This window comes from Aquarana catesbeiana, linkage group LG11, assembly GCF_042186555.1.
Source record: "Aquarana catesbeiana isolate 2022-GZ linkage group LG11, ASM4218655v1, whole genome shotgun sequence".
NCBI classification, from domain to species: Eukaryota; Metazoa; Chordata; class Amphibia; order Anura; family Ranidae; genus Aquarana; species Aquarana catesbeiana.
Genome location: NC_133334.1, coordinates 241,395,030 through 241,417,957, shown reverse-complemented (window position 1 = coordinate 241,417,957; position 22,928 = coordinate 241,395,030). Strand labels below are relative to the sequence as shown.

The window sequence follows — 22,928 nt, the reverse complement described above, 5'->3', positions numbered from 1 at the left end:
ATGTGTGATCAGTGTACTGCCGCGACCGTGGATGGGGTAAGTGCAGACCCAGCAGCATGTGGGGGGGGGTGTTATTTGCCCCCCCCCATACCCACATCTGAGCCAAACCAATCCCCCCATAAATAATCCCCATCAATGGTGGCATTGTGAGCTTTGCTTACCAGCAAAGAGAACACCGTCTCTCAGGAAGGGACCTCCAAACACGTAGACAATCTCATCCACGTGATCCGCCTTCACAAAGTCCGGCCGGACTCCATCAAACAGGGAAGGGCGGTGCTGGTATTCATAAAAATAGACAGGAAGTCCAGAGTCTGTTCAATAAGAGATGGAGAGTCAGGCCAACTTCACAAGGAGCTCAATCCAGCCTAAAGTGGACCTGTCTGTCATTAGAAATAAAAGGCAACACGCTGAGTAATATATCCGTGTAACCCCTTCCAGATATTTATTACCTTTACAGAAGATCACAGTACTCCCCCAACAATGCCTTCATCTGCTTTTCTCTCCAGAAGGATGGCACCATCTTTGTTCAGGCATCACCCAGGGTCGCCATCTACTTCCTGGACTGAAATGTCAGCTTAGAGATGACACTTTGATGTAAATCCTGGTGCCTGTACAGTTCTTGGCTGTGTTCACAAATGTATGGCTCAGATCTGACATTTGTGACTTCACACTGTTGTTCAGTGATGAGACTGCAACAATGTAAATTAGTAGCAAGGGGATGCTGCTGCAGTCTGATCACTGGGGGGTGAGGGAGACTGAGGAAATGCTTCCTCCTACCTGTAGCAGACTGGATCCCTGGGGGGGGGGGGGGGGGGGCTGAGGAATTGCTTCCGCCTACCTGCAGCAGACTGATGACATCATCTCAGCCTAGGCAAAGCCACTGTGCCAATTACTTACATATACATATCTCAGGTCATGGAATTTTAATTTAGTCAAAGTCATTGAGTGGAGCCCATCATAGAAAGTTTTTTTGAAGCTGACCCTATCCATGAGATGACCTGAATTAGTCTGACCAATCAACAACCCTCCCCTCTTCCCCACTGTCAGTAAACATAGAATATCTCTGGTAGACCTTTCCTTAAAATGGGAACTGTAGAAGTTCTTGCACTGAACCTCCAGTCCTCAGCTTCTCTTCTCATTATTATCACTCCGTTTGGGTGGGTCCAGCCTTGGCTCAGATCACACAATCTACAATGGCCCATGTGGTGCTGAACACACCCAGAGACTCCTCTGCTGCTCACTGGTCTTTTGTTACAGCAAACAGGAATGGGATTTGGAATGTTAGCTTTTCTGTCAGACTGCGAAATCAAAAACCAAAAATAAAACTTTGCTGTGCCAATGCCAAAATATGTGTATTTCTTATAATCATCAGCTCCATCTAGTGAACACAATGCAGCATTTTCCTGAAATACCCCAATCAGCTAAATACTGCATTATAACCACTAGATGGAGCTGACGATTACAGAAAAAACACACATTAGATACAATATGTGACAACTGTGTGAATGTTTGAGGCATTCGCACGACAAATAATTTATATATAGACCTTACAATCTAGAGACAAGCAGCTATTAATGTGGTTTCTAATTCAACTTTGTGTTTGGCAGGGGTCACTGGGTGTTTTTATTTAGATTCTGTGATGGAAAGATTCATGAGAATGTTCCTTGCTGGTCATATCTATTCCAATCTGATAATCAGCACCAAAATACAAAAGATCCAAGAAGAGTAATTTGTGCCAACTCAGCCCCATACCCCCCCCCCCCCCGTACCGTGGTGAAAGTTGGCGACTCTACGTGCAGGAACAATGAACAGAACGTCTCCGCAGAGATCCAGGAAATGATCACGGACTGAAAACGGATCGCTGACATCAGAGAGGTATTCATCCAGGACAGAAGGGAGCACAGCAGAGCTCAATCTCTAAAAATGATAGACATATATTATAATCAGCACAGTGATGTCACAGAAGGAGGATATGAAACTGTAACCCTAACAATGTGCATTAGAAGCTGCAGCAAGTCAGATAGAATCCGCCCCATTTCCTTGCAGTAAGATGTCAAGCATCATCTAGCCTTTTCCTCCCCAGACTGTCCCTGGCAGGCCCCTTTCATTCATTGGATTTCTGTTCTTTCACAAATGGAGGTTCATGCAACATAATATTTATGTTCTAAAGATTTTTACCAGTGTACTGTCACATTTAAATGCTGTGCTACCCCTGAAGAAGCCGTATTTTAAATGGTGAAACATTTAAAGTGTATGTTACTCTAAATATAATTTTTTTTCCTATGTGTGTGTTCACATACCTGTATGTGTATTTTATCAATCATACAGTGTCTTAAAAAGGATTCATACCCCTTGAAATTTTCCACATTTTGTCATATTACAACCAAAAATATTTTATTGGGATTTTATGTGATAGACCAACACAAAGTGGCACATAATTGTAAAGTGGAAGGAAAATGATAAATGGTTTTCACATTTTTTTACAAAAAAATATGTGAAAAATGTGGTGTACATTTGTATTCAGCCCCCTTTACTCTGATACCCCTAACTAAAATCTAGTGGAACTAATTACCTTCAGAAGTCACCTAATTAGTAAATAAAGTCCACCTGTGTGTAATTTAATCTCAGTACAAATACAGCTGTTCTGTGAAGCCCTCAGAGGTTTGTTAGAGTACCTTAGTGAACAAACAGCATCATAAAGGTCAAGGAACACACCAGACAGGTCAATGATAAAGTTGTGGAGAAGTTTAAAGCAGGTTTAGGTTAAAAAAAATATCCCAAGCCTTGAACATCTCACGGAGCACTGTTCAATCCATCATCCGAAAAAGGAAAAGTATGACACAACTGGAAACCTACCAAGACATGGCCGGCCACCTAAACTGACAGGCCGGGCAAGGAGAGCATTAATCAGATAAGCAGCCAAAAGGCCCATGGTAACTCTGGAGGAGCTACAGAGATCCACAGCTCATGTGGAAGACTCTGATGACGTCTTGATGACGAAACGTGTAAGTGGGAAGCGTCATTATCTCACATCCAGTTTTGGTCCATGGAGCGCAGCGAGCCCTGGACTTCCTGGTTTTTATATGCTTGATGTTTTTTTATCTGCTGAAAGTGCAATATTTAATTTTAAATAAAATGGTTTATGGAAGTACGCTATGGAGGCTTCTTTATATCCCTACATGGTATTGTTGTGATCGAGGCATCTGCTAGGAGATCCACACACTATTGTGTATGCGCGCTACCCCTTGAGTGGGGAGATTCAGCTAGTGAGTGCAATTACATAGGGGGAAGCACGAGTGATACACGAACACCTCCCGTCTGTGTGGAAACTGCAGCACCTTGTATTTACTAGACTCAAAGACTTTATGCACATATATATATATATATATATATATATATATATATATATATTTTCTAGTCACGGTTTTCACCAATAGACTTTATGAATCCCATCTAATTTGCATGTCTTATATGAATTCATATTATTGATTAGCACTGTGGAACAATTTTAATATTTAATGTTTAGTCCATACCGGATCATGTGCACTGGATTTTGTTATTTATACAATTTTTGCAATTGATGTTAGAGGTTTATGTACTTATTGCATTGTGCACAATTTATGGAAAATTCATTTTATTTTTGCACGAATATACATACTACTTATCCACTAGCAGCGCCATTACCACTTTTAAATTATTTTTCCCTCCTGTCCACATACAGGACAACTATTAGTCGTGCACTCCACAAATCTGGCCTTTATGAAAGAGTGGCAAGAAGAAAGCCATTTTGAAAGGGAGCCATACAAAGTCCTGTTTGCAGTTTGTGAGAAGCCATGTGGGGGACACAGCAAACATGTGGAAGAAGGTGCTCTGGTCAGATGAGACCAAAATTGAACTTTTTGGCCTAAAAGCAAAACACTATGTGTAGTGGAAAACTAACACTGCACATCAACACAAACACACCATCCCCACTGTGAAACATGGTGGTGGCAGCATCATGTTGTGGGGATGCTTTTCTTCAGCGGATACAGGGAAGCTAGTCAGAGTTGATGGGAAGATGGATGGAGCCAAATACAGGGCAATCTTAGAAGAAAACCTGTTAGAGTCTGCAAAAGACTTAAAGGGGTTGTAAAGGTAAAAAATTTTTCTTTATCTTCTATGCATTAAGGTGAAAAAACTTTTGACAGTACCGCCGCCCCCAGCCCCCCCGTTTTACTTACCTGACGCCTCGAATCTTCGCTCCTCGTCCTCGTCAGCTTCATTGCAGCTCAGCCTGGTCGCTGATTGGCTGCAGTGGATGGATTGAAAGCAGCGCAGCCATTGGCTCGCGCTGCTGTCAATCACATCCGATGACGTGGCGCGCCGGGGGGCGGGGCTGAGTGATACAGCGAGCGGCTATAGCCGACGGCTGTATCACGGGAGCGCGCCCGCAAGCACTCACCACCGTGCGAGGGAGCTCGCATGAAGGTGGTAAATGCTTGCGGGGAGGAGCTGAAACAGCCGCCGAGGGACCCCAGAAGACCAGGTTCGGGGCCACTCTGTGCAGAACGAGCTGCACAGTGAAGGTAAGTATAACATGTTTGTTATTTTAAAAAAAAAAATAAAATAACTTTACAACCCCTTTAAGACTGGGGTGGAGGTTCACCTTCCAGCAGGACAATGACCCTAAACATACAGCCAGAGCTACAATGGAATGGTTTAGATCAAAGCATATTCATGTGTTAGACCTAAATCCAAATTGAGAATCTGTGGCAATAATTGAAAATTGCTTTTCATAGTCGCTCTCCATCCAATCTGACAGAGCTTGAGATATTGTGCAAAGAAGAATCGGCAAAAATTTCACTCTCTAGATGTGAAAAACTTGTAGAGACATCCCCAAAAAGACTTGCAGCTGTAATTGTAGTGAAAGGTGGTTCTACAAAGTATTGACTCAGGGGGGAACCATACAAATGCACACCACACTTTTCACATATTTATTTGAAAACATCATTTTCAAACCTCTGAGGGCTTCACAGAACAGCTGTATTTATAACTGAGATTAAATTACACACAGTTGGACTCTATTTAATAATTAGGTGAATTAGGCAATCGGTTCCACTAGATTTTAGTTAGGGGTATCAGAGTAAAGGGGCTGAATACAAATGCACACCACACTTTTCACATATTTATTTGTAAAAAAATTTGAAAAGCATTTATCATTTTCTTACACTTAACAATTATGTGCCACTTTGTGTTGATCTATCACATAAAATCCCAATAAAATACATTTACGTTTTTGGTTGTAACATGACAAAATGTGGAACATTTCAAGGGGTATGAATACTTTTTCAAGGCACTGTAGTCTGTCATTTTCATGTACTTCTTCCATCTGAAGAACCTGGTTAATCCTGCCAGTCACCTTTCTTCCCTGTTCTAAACTGACCACACAAAGTACAAATGTTGACCTGTGTTAGGCGGTCAGTTTTCATCCTTTGGATGGCCATGCATTTGGTAGTCTGTTCAGCTGCCACACCCCCCAACCAATCACAGTGCATAACACTCCCAATTCACAGCCTGCCTCTTGAATATACTACCTACCAATCACAACCTGGCTTTGGCACATACCCCCTGCTTAAGCACAGCCTGCATATCTTGCCTCAGGCTGAATAGACTATTGAATACAGGCACACTGTGTGTCTGCACAGTGTCCTGTAATTATGCCCCACACTATCAGAAAGAAGAGATGCATGTTCACATGACAACTGTTTAAATAAATAAATATAATATTAATATATATATATATATATATATATATATATATATATATATATATATATATATATATATATATATATATTAATATTATATTTATTTATTTAAACAGTTGTCATGTGAACAAGCATCTCTTCTTTCTGATAGTGTGGGGCAAAATATATATATAAAATAATTAATAAACATAAATAGTAATAATATATAGAAATAATAAATAATAGCACAATAATAATAAATAACATGAATAATAAAAAATAATAACCATGACAACAACGATAATAATAATCATAATACATAATGAATAATAAAAAATAGAAAATACTGATCATAATAATAAGCAATAAATAATAATACACAATAATAGAAATAATACATATCAATAAATAAATAATGTAAATATAATAAATAATATATTCGGCAGTCGGAAAGGTAGTGCAAACTTGTTTTAAGATAAAAGAGGAAATAGAGATAAGATATAATATTTGAAAAATGTATTTCAGAAGGTTAGTAAGATCAGGATATATAATACATTTATTATATATAACATATTTATTTGGAGGAAGATTTTTGTAAAGGAAGTGGAAGATCAAATTGTATAAACATGCAGTGACTTCCTCTATGTTCTAATTGTAAAGGTACATAAACACATAAAATATAAAAAAAAAAAATAATAATGATTAATAAAAGTATTATAACCCTGATGGGTAGACCTGTAAATAGTCTTCCACAGAGATGAATGATAACACAATACATCAAAAAATTGCTGTGATGCCGGTGAAATGTATGAAATACACAGTGGTGTGAACAGGCTGTGCATAGAGGTCTAACTTTCTGGTATAACCACAACGGCTGACATCCAATCAGGTTTTGTTGGTCAGTTTATTTCATGCTCCAGCCTCTGGACTGTCAGATCTCACCTAATTCAATGAAGGTAAGAACAGAAGAACAGGTGAGCTTATCATTATTGTTTTACAGCAGCTCCAATGTGGTCTGCGCAACGTGGCACTGGATCTGAAAGGTGACGGAGGGGGGGGGGGGGACGACAGAGTGGGCAATTCATGTTTTCACATATTTGTATTTATATAAATAATAAATTAACATAGATCTTTAGTAAAACAGACATATTAAACAGACTTGTGATGTCATAGTAGATGTCATGTATTGTTATTAGTGTGATAATTATCCTCCCAGTGCGAACCTGAATACAGGCATACCCCCCTTTTAAATACACAATGGGACCAGAGCATGTATGTAAATTGAAAATGTACTTAAATTGAAGTAATACCTTTTTTCACTTCTGGGGGGTCAGGGGCCGTAGTGGTGGGATCAGGGCCTATAGTGGAGTGCCATGGGCTGCAGTGGGAGTCTCAGGGAGTTAAGTTTATAGTACTGTACAGTAATCCATTTACGTTTTAGGTGACAACTCTGGGCTGGCTGGCGGGCATGGCTGGAGGGCAACTCTGGGCTGGCTGGCAGGCATGGCTGGCAGGCATTCAGGACTTTGCCTCTTCACTAGCGACAACTAAAGGTGGCAGATCTGCCTCTTCCAGGCCATACTGCAGCTACTTGGGAATGTCTGTACTTGTGAGCCACTTTATGTACACTCGCGGATATGTCCGTAATCGCGAGTGTACTTAAAGCGGGGTATGCCTGTAGTTGCATAGGACACTACAGAACAATGTTAAATAAAATCATTAAATTAAGAAACAAATTAAAAATAAATAAGTTAGAATAAATAAATAAATGAAGAAACAAATCAACTAAATCAATCAGTAAATTGCAAACACAGTGGAACCTTGGATTACGTGCATAATCTGTTCCAGGAGAATGCTTGCAATCCAAAGCACTCGCATATCAAAGCGAGTTTCTCCATAGAAGTCAATGGAAACGAACATGATTTGTTCCGCATTGACTTCTATTGCATGCAATACCGCATGTGGCCAGAGGTGGGCGGGCGCCGGAGAGCCTCGGAAATACTTGGGGACAGCTCGGCTGAACTTGGAAAGCCTCGGAAAGGCTTGGAGACACTCGGGAATGGAGTATTTTCAAGTGTTTCTGAGTATTTCCAAGTGTTTCTGAGTATTTCCAAGTCATTCCGAGTATTTCCGAACGGCTCCGAACCATTCCAAGTGTCCCCGGCGCCCCCCGCACCTCCGGCCAAATGCAGTACTGCACCGCCCATTAGCTTGAATTCTGCTCGTTTTGTGAGACAACACTTGCAAACCAAGTCAGAATTTAAAAGAAAAGTTGCTCGTCTTTCAAAACGCTCATTAACCGCGTTACTTGTAAACCAAGGTTCCACTGTATAAACTAAATTAAATCAAATCAATGTTACAGAATTAGAATTTTGTGTCGCTAAAACTTTATGAACCCTGCCGTAACTCACCAGCATGTAAAGTTTATCAAGCGCCCGCTGTACCAACTCCCTATTCATTCCTTCCGTTATTTCCGTCATATTGAAAACCTGCCACAAAAGCCGACACAAAAAAGTCACACTCATATCATGTGATAATAACCCTCTCCATGAAGAACATGGGGAGGGGGGAACATTTTCCTGTGTGTAGCGGTGCCCCCATGGGGTTTCTATGTGTTCTAGCATCCTCACCCTGCTGGTCAGACATCCATTTGGCACATTTTCTCAGTCATTGAACAGTCCCTTTCTTGTTTGTTGTTTTTATTAGGGGATTAACTTGGTTGGGGAAAAGGGACATGGGATGCCCATAAGATGAATAGTTCTTTATAGAATTTAAAGATGGTTGACTCTAAACTTGACAGTCTTTTCCTCAGCACACTTCCTCCAGCACACTACTTTGAAGCACTTGCTTCACTGTCCAAATTTAGCCTCCTGTCACACCATTAGCACATGACTAGGCCTCACTCTGAATAAGTCCCAGTGTCTTTTCTTGATAGCCCTTTGCAGGCCATGGTCTGCAGTACCCCTTTGTGGTAGCAACCGATCTGATTGAGAAGAATAAATGCACTTGATGGACTACTGATCCCACCAAATTCGATTGCAAATCCTGCCCGCCCTCCTGGCTGCAGCAACTTGACACACCCACAGTCTCTCCCTCTGGCTTTACACCCAACTCCTGGCATGTCTCTTCCAGAGCTTTCCACTCACAACACCCGGCCTGGATCCCTCCTGAATGACTTGCCTGGACGTGCTCCCAACCGTCTCTTCCAGCTCCTGTTCCAGGACACCTCTCTATCACCGTGTAAAGAGAGGCTCCCTCCATCATCCAGTTCACCCGGCCGACAACTCCTCCCACAGCAGGCTGACCATGGATATATATAGGAGGCCTGCCCCCTGCCAATCCTAATTGGGGATTAGTCAGGGCTCCCACATGCACCCCATGTCACGCCAGCTCTCTGTCATGCCTCCTTTCCAGAACCTTCTCCCTGAAAACAGAGGAGGCACCCAACAGCTGAAGCACAGTCAGTGCTCATGTCAGTCACCTACTGCTATACTAAACCACTCCCCTGCCCCCAGATCAAAACAAACAGGCCTAGCTCACAGCATAGGCCTGCCTAAATTTACCTGCGCTGGCAGCTTACACAAAACCTACACCTAGCACCTACCTACCTCATAGCTCCCAACTGTCCCCGATTTCGAGAAACTGTCCCTGATGTGGATCAAAGTCCCTCTGTCCCTCTTTCCTCCTCATTTGTCCCTCATTTTGGTCTGATCTATATAGTTGTATATAAAATGTACTATTTATCTTTCAAAAAGTGTTTCCCACTGCTAAACCTTTTATCCAAATTCTAAATTGCCGCATTTGTAAATTTCAAAACCCATTATAAAGGAATAGTAGTGTTAAAAAAAAAAAAACACTTGTGGCTTTAACTAATCATTTTTTTTTTTATAAATCTCCTTTAAGGGGCAGGGCAGGAGGTGTGTCCTATGCCTACATTCTTTTGCTAATAAGTGTCCTTCGTTCCCATCTCAGAAAGTTGGGAGGTATGCTACCTAGGGTAGAGGGTGCTGCACGTGGAATAAACCTGTATACATTTTGGAGTGGATTTATAAAAACAATTTGCAGAGCTATTTGTCCGGTGAAGCTGATGTAGATATATTCTGTGTGAAAGGGGGCAAAATCGCATTGTTATTAGGCTATTTCCTTTCCTGATCAAATGTTTTTCATCCAGAATATATAGTTAGAAAAAACACAAGTGCCACAAGTGTCAAACTGGCGGCCCTCCAGCTGTTGGGAAACTACAAGTCCCATGAAGCATTGCAAGGCTGGCAGTTACAAGCACGACTCCTACAGGCAGAGGCATGATGGGGCTTGTAGTTCCGCAACAGCCGGAGGGCCGCCAGTTTGACACCCAATAAACAACCAATAAGAGGGGAAAAAAATGTAAAAAAAAGTACTAATCAAAAAAAAAAAAAAAATCAATACTATGGCCACTAGATGGAGCTGATGATCATTGTAAATTCATCATGCAAACCATAGACTAGTAATTATTACTCATTGAGTGTGGATGAGGGGGGTCTTTCAGAACATTAGGGGTGTTTAAGCCCAGCTGATTTATTTTTTATTTTTAATGGATCAGAGAAGAGTCAGAGCCTCTGTAAGGTTTTTATTGCTCAGAAGGACACATCCAAGAGCAGCTGAGATTTTAGCACTCAATTGTTCAAAGCAGTAAAGAGAACATGATTATTCCAAGCATTGGCTCTTGTGAGGCGGCCCAAAGGAAACAAGGCTCCCCGGCAATAGTACCGGAAAAGGAACTCAGAGGCGAAGGAGTGTAAAACAAAATGGTGAAGGAGTTTGAATGGCCTTGACGGTTCACATTAAGATCATATATAACAGTCAACACGTTTCGGAGCCATAACACCCCCCTCCCCTTCATCAGGGATACAAAAACATATCAATATGAATATAAATAAAGACATAAACATGATAAATGTCAAGGGAGGAAATAGAAAAATGTGCAAATGCGTTTGACCGCGTGTATAGTCCAGTTAGACACATAGAGATGCAATAGGGAAATAAACGCATTTAGACATGTGTAAATGTATTTAAACAGAATAGATGTAAGCGTGCTAAATGTGTCAAGATGCATCCAAACAGATCCATTTTTTTCTGCCAGCAGGAACCTGTGTACAGGACTAATGCCTGGATGAATCAAGTCCTAGTATTCAGCTCATTCTTCCTGTTTCATTTGAGAATTGGTATACTTATAACTGATTTTTATGAGTGTTTTTAAGCCACTCAGAACAGGCCTCGCCATGGTCGACCAAGATGTTGAGAGCACGTACTCAATGTCATATCCAGAGGTTGTCTTTAGGAAATAGATGTATGAATGCTGCCAGCATTGCTACAGAAGTTGAAGGTGGGGGGGGCGTTCAGCCTGTCAGTGCTCAGACCATACGCCGCACACTGCATCAAATTGGTCTGCATGGCTGTCATCCCAGAAGGAAACCTGTTCTAAAGATGATGCACAAGAAAGTCCACAAACAGTTTGCTGAAGACAAGCAGACTAAGGACATGGATTACTGGAACCATGTCCTGTGGTCTGATGAGACCAAAATAAACTTATTTGGTTCAGATAGTGTCAAGCCTGTGTGGCGGCAACCAAGTAAGGAGTACCAACACAAGTGTGTCTTGCGTCAAGCATGGTGGTGGGAGTGTCATGGTCTAGGGCTGCATGAGTGCTGCCGACACTGGGGAGCTACAGTTCATTGAGGGAACCATGAATGCCGACATGTACTGTGACATACTGAAGCAGAGCTTGATCCCCTCCCTTTGGAGACTGGGCCGCAGGACAGTATTCCAACATGATAACGACCCCAAAACACACTCCCAAGATGACCACTGCCTTGCTAAAGAAGCTGAGGGTAAAGGTGATGGACTGGCCAAGCATGTCTCCAGACCTAAACCCTATTGAGCATCTGTGGGACATCCTCAAATGGAAGGTGGAGGAGCGCAAGGTCTCTAACATCCCCCAGCTCTGTGATGTCATCATGGAGGAGTGGAAGAGGACTCCAGTGGCAACCTGTGAAGCTCTGGTGAACTCCATGCCCAAGAGGGTTAAGGCAGTGCTGGAAAATAATAGTGGCCACACAAAATATTGACACTTTGGGCCCAATTTGGACATTTTCACTTAGGGGTGTACTCACTTTTGTTGCCAGCGGTTTAGACATTAATGGCTGTGTGTTGAGTTATTTTGAGGGAACAGCAAATTTACACTGTTATACAAGCTGTACACTCACTACTTTACATTGTAGCAAAGTGTCATTTCTTGTGTTGTCACATGAAAAGATAGAATAAAATATTTACAAAAATGTGAGGGGTGTACTTACTTTTGTGAGATACTGTATATCTATTTCCTCTAATTACATTTAATTGTTATGTCTATATTTAAACTTTCTGCAGCCCTGGCCATTTGCATTTTTTCACTCTTTGGTTTGGTGCTCCTCCTGTCTTGTTTTTGCCTTGAGGTTTTTATTGTTGTCAGTGTACAATATATATTAGGAGATTTACCTCCATCTGCTTTAAGAGTTCAGCTTTAAAGGTAACACTGCATCTGCATTCAAAGCAAACTCATCAATCCATCCATGTCTCTATGCTTTATTTTGTTGAGAAATCACTTTGAACAGCCCCCCCCCCCCCAGCATTCCTGGTTGTGGTCATCTTGAGAAGGGCAAGTGATTGATGTAGCATTTACATCCTGAAATCTATCTGCCCTTAGCTCAGGCATGCATGCAGGAAGGTGTGCTTAACTGAGAAAACCTCTCCTCTCCTGAAGACTCCTAGGATGTATCACATCATTTGCCTAGGCAAGAACCCAGGAAGAAACTGAAGAAAATGTAAAAAAAAAGTTTAAAACAAGTAAATATGATATAATTTCCTATCTATTTACTAATGCTAACAGCATGAGGATTATAAATAATCCATGTTGATTGGGAGAGTGAACACATAATTCTTGTCTTACATTGTTCTCACTCTTTCTAGAGCCTTGTGAATGGCAGGTCCCTGTCTGGATGATGATTGACGGGGGATGGGATATGGATGACATTACCTCGGGCAGCATCCATCCGAATTCATGGTTACAGACACCCAGGAGGAGGGGGACTCGGTTGCTCTCCTTGTTGGCCAGGATCTCCTCCACCTGTTTAGGAAGGAAGACGCCATCCACACAGATCGGCAACGGCAGGAATCCCTGAAGAAAAAGAAAGACGTGATGGATGCTGTGCAGAGTCACAACACTTCAATAACATCCAACTATCGATTATATTGTTACATTTCCTTAATTCCTGATGAAGGGGCGGAAGCACAGCCCCTGAAACGCGTTGGTTTATTCTTTTTGGACTTCATTATCTCGGTGTGACACTTCACTTCTAGATTCACTCATCCTTCTCACCACCCAAGGTGACCATGGAAGCCCTACAAAGTGTAGAACCCACAACCCAATATTCAAATCCTCTATAAATACACCCCGCCATACTATTGGATAATAACAAGAATATAGAATACAGAAACCTCAGGGATCCAGCACCATCCATGAACTACCCTGAGCAATCATCGTCATCTCGTGCACTGTTTGAGATTTTGGAAAATGTGATTTTACTGTGAAATTGTCAGTTTTGCATTTGCCACAATTTAGGAAAAATTCTCATCTCATTTCACCTGGTGGCAATGCACAGCGAGACCAGCGAGAAGGACACGCAAGCAACTGAAGATACCGCTAATAAATCAGAAGCTTTATATAGAATGTCATCACTTGGTGCACTGAAACTATTATTTCTATTATTATTTATTTAAGTCAATAATTATTAACCACTTGAGCTCTGGAAGGTTTTACTCCTTAATGACCAGGCCATTTTTTGCTATTAGGCACTGCGCTACTTTAACTGGCAACTGCGTGGTCATGCAACGCTGTACCCGAACAACATTTATTTCAATTTTTTCACACAAATAGAGCTTTCTTCTTGGTGGTACAGTGCCTTGAACAAGTATTCATAAAGTAAAAAGTAAAAGTATTCATACCCTTTGACATGTTCCACATTTTGTCAGGTTACAACCAAAACTGAAATGCATTTTAATGGGATTTTATGTGATAGCCCAACAGAAAGTGGAATATAATTGTGAAGTGGAAGGAAAATGATAAATGATTAACATTTTTTTACAAATAAAGATGTGAAAAGTGTGGTGTGCATTTGTATTCACCCCCCTTTACTCTGATACCCCTAATTAAAATCTAGTTGAACCAATTGACTTTAGAAGTCACCTTATTAGTAAATAGAGTCTACCTGTGTGTAATTTAATATCAGTATAAATACAGCTGTTCTGTGAAGCCCTCAGAGGTTTGTTAGAGAACCTTTGTGAACAAACAGCATCATGAAGGCCAAGGAACACACTAGACAGGTCAGGGATAAAGTTATGGAGAAGTTTAAAGCAGGGTTAGGTTATAAAAAATATCCCAAGCTTTGAACATCTCATGGAGCACTGTTCAATCCATCATCCGAAAATGCAAAGAGTATGGCACAACTGCAAACCTACCAAGACATGACCGTCCACCTAAACTGACAGGCCGGGCAAGAAGAGCATTAATCAGAGAAGCAGCCAAGTGGCCCATGGTAACTCTGATGGCTTGCTTCACTGATAGTGACAGCTCTTTGGATCTCATATTGAGAGTTGACAGCAACAGATTCCAAATGCAAATAGCACACTTGAAATGAACTCTGGGCCTTTTATCTGTTCCTTGTAAATGGGATAATGAGGGAATAACACACACCTGGCCATGGAATAGCTGAGCAGCCAATTGTCACATTCCTTTGGTCCCTTAAAAAGTGGGAGGCACATATACAAACTGTTGTAATTCCTACACCGTTCACCTGATTTGGATGTAAATACCCTCAAATTAAAGCTGAAAGTCTGCAGTTAAAGCACATCTTGTTTGTTTCATTTCAAATCTATTGTGGTGTTGTATAGAGCCAAACAGATTAGAATTGTGTTGATGTCCCAATATTTATGGACCTGACTGTATGTGCCAACTTTGTGTTGGTCTATCACATAAAATCCCAATTAATTACATTTACGTTTTTGTTTGTAACATGACAAAATGTGGACAATTTTAAGAGGTATGAATATCTTTTCAAGACACTGTATTTGACCACCAATAGGTTTTTTATTTTTTGTGATATAAACGAAAAAAGACCAAAAATTTTGAAAAAAAAAAAAATTTTTTTTTTACGTTCTCTTATAACTTTCTGTTATAAAACATATCCAATAAAAAAACAAAAAAAATCAAATGTCTTCATAAATTTTGGTCAAAATGTGTTTTGTTACATGCTTTTTATAAAAAAAAATCCCAATTTGTGTATATTGTTTAGTTTGTATGAAGATTATAGCACCTACAAACGATAGTGAATGTACTTGAATTTTTTATTATTTTTTTATACATGCAATGTCGGCAATCAGCAACTTATGATTGGGACTGCGATAGTGCGGTGAGCAATCTGACACTAACTGATGCTGGGGGGAGCTGACTAACTGCCAATGACATCACATCACATACTAATACAGTGATCGGTGATAATACTATACACTGTCACTGTACTAATGTCACTGGCTTGGAAGTGTTTAACATCGAGGGCGATCAAGGGGTTAAAAGTGTACCTATGTGTAATATGTGTAAAGTGTGCTGCTTTTACTAATAGATCTGTCAGGTTCTCATCCCTGCTTTGCAGGGATGAGAACCTGACAGATCACTCCCTCTTTACAGAATTTTGTGTTGTTTACCAACACAGAGCTCTGGGCTGTGATTGGACACAGTTGATCAGCAGGTCCCGGCTGATGTGAATGTAAATCATTGGCCAGGACTTGCTGACAGGCTCCCGCTGTGTACAATCATAGTGGGAGCCAGGTGGGGGAACCCGGAAGTAGGCAGCAATGTATGGGTACATCGCTTAGCCTACAGCTGCCACTTGCCCGCAGTACATTTGTGGTTAATAAGTATAATTATTATATCAATCTACACATGTTTACAGGTGTTAGTCATTTTTTTTTCTGCCAAAATGCTGCTACACCTGGATGCCCTAGTAGTGGGTCTCTAAACACCCCTGCCTCTAAACAGGCTAGGAGTACGATGACGTGCCGAAACACGTAAGCCTCTGTATCTTCTGTACAACCTCTGCATTAATAAAATTAGCATATTCGGATCTACAAGTTGCCAGCTTTCCACTTTTCCTCTTATACTGTTGTGTCACCGGCTCAGGGAATTTGTCTTGTCATTGCCTTCTAATCTATCTGCCTCTAAGCTCCCCTAAACGCCTATGTGTGCATGGACATATGGACTAACATGGAGGGGCGTTTAGAGGCAAAAAAAATCCCCCGCCAGACACCCCTAACAGCCACATTAAAAACATCCAATGTGCATGAGGCCTAAAGGAAAAAAATACATTGGTGTGTTGTCTTTGTGCCAGGAGTCCTGGTGTCTAAAGATACGCAACGCAGCTCTGAGCCTGTCCTTTAATATGACGCACCAGATTTTCAGTGGCAGACAAGATCTCCTTCTCCGACTTCAGCATGAGGCACTCCACCACCGAGGACACATCACAGCCGGAGACCTCCGACACCACCTGCAGGGAGGACACACAAACCCCGATCAGAAATCTCATCAGTAAAAACTTTTGTAAAAAATAAAAATTTGAGTTGAAGAATTGAGACAAAAAACTGCTGATAAAGTGAGCCTGTCATGTGTAAAAAATAATAATAAAAAAAATTGCTGTTAATTTATATAGCTTTAACATGTTCCATAGTGCTGTACAGCGAACACCAAGCAATTCCCATTAGTCTCTGCACCAAAGGAGCTTACACTCTAATGTCCCCCCACAGTCACACACTGTTATTATCCATTTATATAGCTCTGACATATTCCATAGTGCTGTACAGAGAATACTGAGCCAGTCACATCAGTCTCTGTGCCAGAGGAGCTTCTCCACCAGGTGGTGCTGTTGGCTCACTCGGTGGTGCTGTTGGCTCACTCTGTTGTGATCTCAGCTGAGAGAAGCAGCAAAGCCTGGGGCCTCTCATGCAGGCTTTTCCTAGGCAAGCATGGACCATATTGGGGAAGACGAAGGTGGAGGCTCTCCAGAGACACTGAGGCCTACTCCACGTGCTCAAGCTGCAATAGATCCCGGGCCTGTCCCTATGCAAGGGGAGTCCTTACCAGTCTTCCAGGATAGAGTGGTGAACAGACTTCGCCGCATTGCTAAGGAGGAACAGAAACTTGCTGTCATGAAAGAAGATCTCAGGAAAAAGAAATCCTTGCATAGTAAGTCTGGAAACAGTAAGAGGGAAGTCTCAAAACTGAAGTCTCTGGAGGAGGCATTGAAAAAGCAGGAGAAGCTGGTTGCTTCTCTGAAGGAAAGCAGCGGTGTGTTCAGTGAAAAGTGTGAGAATGGGGAGAGATTCCAACAGATGAAGGAAAGTGCCTGTGCCAGTACCAGCCAGAGGGTGGATGCCAGAGCAACGGCAACTGTATGGATGAGGGTAAAGAAGTGGCTTCACATGATGGCCCCAGTATTACCCCTGTCTCAGGATCTGTTGCACCTGAGTCAGTATCTGCCCCCCTCCCTCCCCAGAAGCCTGGGTCATCTCAGGAGGAGGTTGAGGAAAATGGCAGTTTGCTGCAGACCATAACAGAAATGGAATCTCCCTTGAGCCACACCGACTCATCAGATGAGGATCATGATAAAGGAGTGCTTGCTGAAAATCTCTCTGTGTGTGGAGGACTTTCTTCAGATTGCACCTGCCAACAGATCCTTGCAATCAGCAGGGAATGCAGGATGAGATGGCGTGTATCCACACAGAGAAGGTTCTGCTGGCTGCGAGGCGTCCCACATGGACACTAACAGTGCAGAGCAGGAATGTCGCATGAACATTGAAACTGCAGAGCAGGAATGTCGCATGAACATTGAAATTGCAGAGCATGAGGGCCGTATGAATACTGAAACAGCTGGTGTTTTTGCTAAACGAAAGACTTTACTTGATGATGGGACTGCTGGTAACTGTGGTACTTCTGGGACTATGGTGAGTGGGACTATTGAGCTGGAGGATCAAGTGGTGGGTAATTTACCAAACCAAATTTCAGAGGTTCCTATGCAGCCAGTCAATATTCCTATGCAACCAGTTAATGTGTCATCTGTCCCAGTTAGGAACTATGCTAAGGCTGTGTTGGGACAAAGTCATGCTGCTAGTGGAAGGGAGCCAGTTGTGCGACTTTCACCTAATGCACCTTCCATTAAACGCAGGAATGTGGTACAGCTCAGGTGGGAAGGAGGAGGTATTCCACCTATCGGGAGGGTGGTTGTGGATAAGATCCTAGCCATGGGATTTAAGGCGGAGGATATTTATGCTCTTATCAGTCCGGCTGGTTCCTTTGAATATGATTTGTCATTTGTGCGTCCAGAATCACTGGATCTGTTTTGGGAACGGTTCGAGCATGTATATGGGGGCCAGCCGGACTGGAAATCTCACGTCAGCCCTTGATATAAAATGTGACTATCCTGACTAGGAATTAGTCTATACCCCTCGAGGATTTATGGGTCTGGTTGAGGAGGTTTGGTGAAACGTTGTGCCCGCTAAAAAAAGATTGTGGATGATAGAGGAATCTGGACAGGTGGGTGGTCGGTGTCAATGAGGTTGAGTGTGTGTGGGAATGTGGTCAAGCATTTGCCCTCCTCTGCCTTTATTGGTAGAGATAAAATTACCGTCTTTTACCCTGGTCAACCTAAGGTGTGCCATAAATGTGGAGTCAAGACACATCTCTCCTCTAACTGTCCAGAACAGAAGTGCTCTTCGTGTCAGAAACTGTGGCATCTGGCGAAGGACTGTAACATCATTAAATGTAACCTATGTGATAAGATTGGTCACCCTTATAGCCGGTTCCCTGAGGCTTTGCACAATAAGCCTGAGCTAGTGGAGGAATTCTTCTGTCTGGATAGTTGAGTCTGGGTTGGCGGAGGTTGTACCAGGGAATCCTAGTGTCTCTGTCTAATCAGAATCTGCGTCTGTGGGGCCCTCTGTGGTGTCAGTGTCCCCCTAGTCTGTGGTTCCCCAGTCAGTGTCAGGAAGTGTGGTTGTCAAGTCTGTGTCTGCGCCTATTGTTTCTCCTAGTGTAGTGAAGGCAGTGAAGGGTGGACCAGCGTGTATGGTGGTGCCAACCCCTCCTCCTTGACATGGCAGAAGTTCGGCTGGAGGTCAGCGGACACCGAGGGGTGGAGTGAGGGATGGAATGGATGATGGTGATGGGGGGAGGTGGGAAGGGGAAGGGAACGAGAGTGGCTGGTGCAGAATGCAAGGGGAACGATGTGGAAGTCGGGGTGAATGATGTGGGGGGAGGGGTTAATGGGGGGGTTTTGGAATCGCATCCTGATGGCGATTAAATCCCAAAATGTTTCTTAGCCTGGGTTATGTTTAAGTTGAGGTTCGGGGTTTGTAGTCTCTTTTTTGTTGTCATTAAAATATGTTTCTTTCTATGTTATCTTATCAGGAATTGTTTTTCTTTACTTGCTGATGCAAGCAGGCTTGTTTTTGTTTAGTTGTTGTTTATTTTTGTGTAAATATGTTTTTATTAATAAGCTGTATGTTTGTATGATTTTTTAATAAACAAAAATGTACATTCTAATGTCCCCCTACAGTCATACATTATTATTATCCATTTATATAGTTCTGACATACTGTGCACTGCACAATTATTTTACAAGGCAATGTATGATGGTGAACTTACATCACGGTAGAAGGTGAGTTCCTCCGGCTTACTGACCGCCATCCCCGGCATCGCCACTGTACCACTCTCAGCGATGGCTTTGTGAAAAAGTCCTTTTGTTAAAGGAGAGAGTACCTAGAAAAGGGAAAGATAATAAATACTGTATATACATATGAAGCATCAGACTGATAAGCACATCCCTCTGTAACTCTGCTCTCTCCTGCTTTTAGCATGCTGCTTGTCAGCACATGAATCGATTGGCTCTTTGTACCACTTTGCCCTTTCTCAGTCTGAACTCTGCTGTACAGGGACCAGTGGCGTCTCCAGCTTTCATATTTAGGGGGGGCACATGGGGGGACAGGGACAAAAGTAGGGGGGCAACTATAAAATGCATATATATAGATATATAGATATATATAGATATATATAGATATGTAAATATATACTGGGGCCCTTTACTACGACCCCACAACGGCCCTTTCACATGTTCTGCAGTGAGCTCCCTTCCTACTGTATTGGGGTCCCCCAGGGTGGCAGAAAACAAGATATATATATGTCACCAGCATACCAAGAAAATATAAGGATCCAAAGCAGTGGGAGAACTATCAGGGTTGCAAAGGTTGTCTTGCCTCCGGGCCCTGGTGTTCTGCCACTGTGGGGTTTTCCAGCCTCCTCTTGCTGTCCTGCCCCTGCTATTGACTGCTCTGGTCTGGCATCTCTTGGAATTTACAGGCTGGTTCTCCTGTCCTAAGGATGGGAGAAATCAGTCTGTTTTTTCAGTAACTGAGAGTCCTGGTGGAGTCCTTCCTGCAACTCGCTCTTCTCCCTGCCAATGAGGATGCAGGGAAAGGAGCAGATCGGGCGGCCGTGGTTGTGTGAGCGCTCGCATTATGCAGTGTCAGCAAGCAGAGGGAGGGGGGAGGAATCACCCGAAGGAGCTGACTGGGGACTCTCTCCCTCTTATGCCGCGTACACACGGTCGGACTTTTCGTCTACAAAAGTCCGACAGCCTGTCCGACATACTTCCGACGTACCTTCGGCGGACTTGCGGCAGACTTTCTTACGAACGGACTTGCACACACACGACCACACAAAAGTACGACAGCCTAGTACGCGGTGACGTACACCAAGTCCGACGAGACTATAAAACGGAAGTTCAATAGCCCGTACGACACCCTTTGGGCTCCTTCTGCTAATCTCGTGTTTATCTCGTGTTAGTAGAAGTTTGGTGAGAGACGATTCGCGCTTGTGAGACTCGTATTTTTCAGTTCGTTTTAACTGTTGTTCAGTCTGTGCTTGTGAGGTTTGTATCTGCTTTTCAGTGCGTTTGGTCAGTTGGCATTGAGAAATCTTTGTTTTATTGCCCGCTCGTTCCTGATTTTCAGGTCGTTCTTCACAGGCCTTGCTGTTCTTCAGTGCGTTCTGTTTAGTGCGTTCTGACCAGCCGACCGTTTTGAAGCCATGTTACCTGTACGTACTCGTCGTAGAGCTCGTGCATTGTATGTGCTTGGTGCTGTAGTTTATTCTTCAGCCCAAGTCCAGTTCATGAACAGGGCGAGGAGGAGTTCATGGACCAAGAATTGGTTGCTTCAGCGTGACCAGTTCTGTCACATGCCTTTGCTCCGTGAGATCCGTGAGAATAATCCTGAGGATTTCAGGAACTTTCTCCGGATGACGGACCCCGTTTTTGACCGTTTGTTGGCTTTGCTGACCCCCTATATCAGCAGGCAGGATACCTGCATGAGGCAAGCCATCACTCCGGAGCAGAGGCTGGTCGCTACCTTGCGGTATTTGGCCACAGGGAGAAGCCTGCAGGACCTTAAGTTCTCGACAGGCATCTCCCCCCAGGCTCTGGGGATCATTATCCCAGAGACCTGTTCTGCCATCATACAGGTCCTGCAGAAGGACTATATTAAGGTAAGATATTTTTCTTTTATTAGCATCACATGTTCTTTTATGTAATCTTTGATAATGTGATGTATTTCTTGCTTCAAACACTACTTACCATCATTGCAATATAGTGTGAATGTCCCCTTTTTATCCTCACACATGCTGGAATTTTTTCCTGTTATTTTTTGTCATGCATGTATATTTTCCTTCAATAACCTTCCCAGCATGAAGTGATGGGAACATATCCACCTAGTCTACTCATTTGGAATGTATTTTGTTTGAGTGTATTTAGTGTGCTGCTAATGAGCAATTATCTAGATTTCACAACCCCCCCACCCCCCCCCCCACCTAAACTCACTCCAAATAGTGTGCTGCTAATGAGCAATTATCTAGATTTCACAACCCCCCCCCCACCTAAACTCACTCCAAATAGTGTGCTGCTAATGAGCAATTATCTAGATTTCACAACCCCCCCACCCCCACCCTCGTTAAAATTTGCTGGAATGTTCTGTGGTGTTGATTTGTCTAAAGCAAATATATGTTGCACTTTGCAAAATGCATGTGCACTCTACAAGTGCATTTGTTCCAGTGCTTTAGTAAATGAGCAGAAGCTCTGCTGATTTCCATCATCAAATCATATGCAAGCCTCAAAGTGTTTTCATTAATTGCCCTTGCATGTGATTGTGTACTCCTTGCAACATGAATGCCTTTTTACATTACCTCATTTACTGTAAGCTGGTTAGCAACTGCACCTGCAGAGTGCGACAACTGCAGTCTTGTAGCCTTTTTAGTCCCTAAATTCCTGCGTGTCCTAAAAGTAATCTTTTTTAGGGATTTCACAACCCCCTAAAATGTAATCAATGTTCCATCAGAGGGGGTGAGCAATCTGATAAGTGTGCCTTTCCATATTAGTTATTCCAGAACAATTAAATTATTGAATGTTATACTGATGCTGGGGAATAATGTTTTTAATTGTCTAATTTTCTTGCAATGTTAGCTTCCAAATTAATTGATTTTGGTTTTCTTGTTTGATTTCCCAGTTTCCTTCAACGCCACAGGAATGGCAGACTGTGGCATCCCATTTTGCCAGCCGTTGGGACTTTCCCAATTGTGGAGGGGCTATAGATGGGAAACATGTCCACATTGTGCCACCACCCCATTCGGGGTCATATTATTTTAATTATAAGGGGTTCCACAGTATTGTTTTAATGGCGGTGGTGTCGGCACACTATGATTTTTTATATGTGGACGAGGGAAAGAATGGCCGGATGTCGGATGGAGGAGTATTTGCCCAGACGGAGTTCTGCCAGCGTCTCCAGAGTGGTGGCCTGGGATTGCCACCTGATGAGGATAACGTGGAAGGACTCCCCTTTGTCTTCATTGCCGATGAAGCCTTTGCTCTCAGCAAGCACCTCATGAGGCCATTCCCCCAAAGAACCCTCACCCCGGAGAGGAGGGTTTTTAATTACCGGCTGGCCAGAGCTAGAAGAGTGGTTGAGAATGCGTTTGGAATTCTGGCCAGCCGGTTCCGCCTGTTTCAAACAGCCATTAATTTGGCGGAATACAAA

The 22,928-nt window shown here is 42.7% G+C and overlaps 1 protein-coding gene across 1 annotated transcript in view; it reads right to left on the bottom strand.

The window, feature by feature from the left end:
• LOC141112601 (fatty acyl-CoA hydrolase precursor, medium chain-like) overlaps positions 1-22,928 on the bottom strand; it is a 78,411-nt gene that overhangs the window by 7,452 nt on the left and 48,031 nt on the right. The window contains exons 6-11 of the mRNA XM_073605555.1: positions 19,492-19,605; positions 16,244-16,339; positions 12,778-12,918; positions 8,138-8,215; positions 1,770-1,917; positions 162-311 (exon numbers count right to left, since the gene is read on the bottom strand). Coding sequence (XP_073461656.1) covers positions 162-311; positions 1,770-1,917; positions 8,138-8,215; positions 12,778-12,918; positions 16,244-16,339; positions 19,492-19,605 — 727 coding nt within the window. The remainder of the gene's footprint in view (positions 1-161; positions 312-1,769; positions 1,918-8,137; positions 8,216-12,777; positions 12,919-16,243; positions 16,340-19,491; positions 19,606-22,928) is intronic.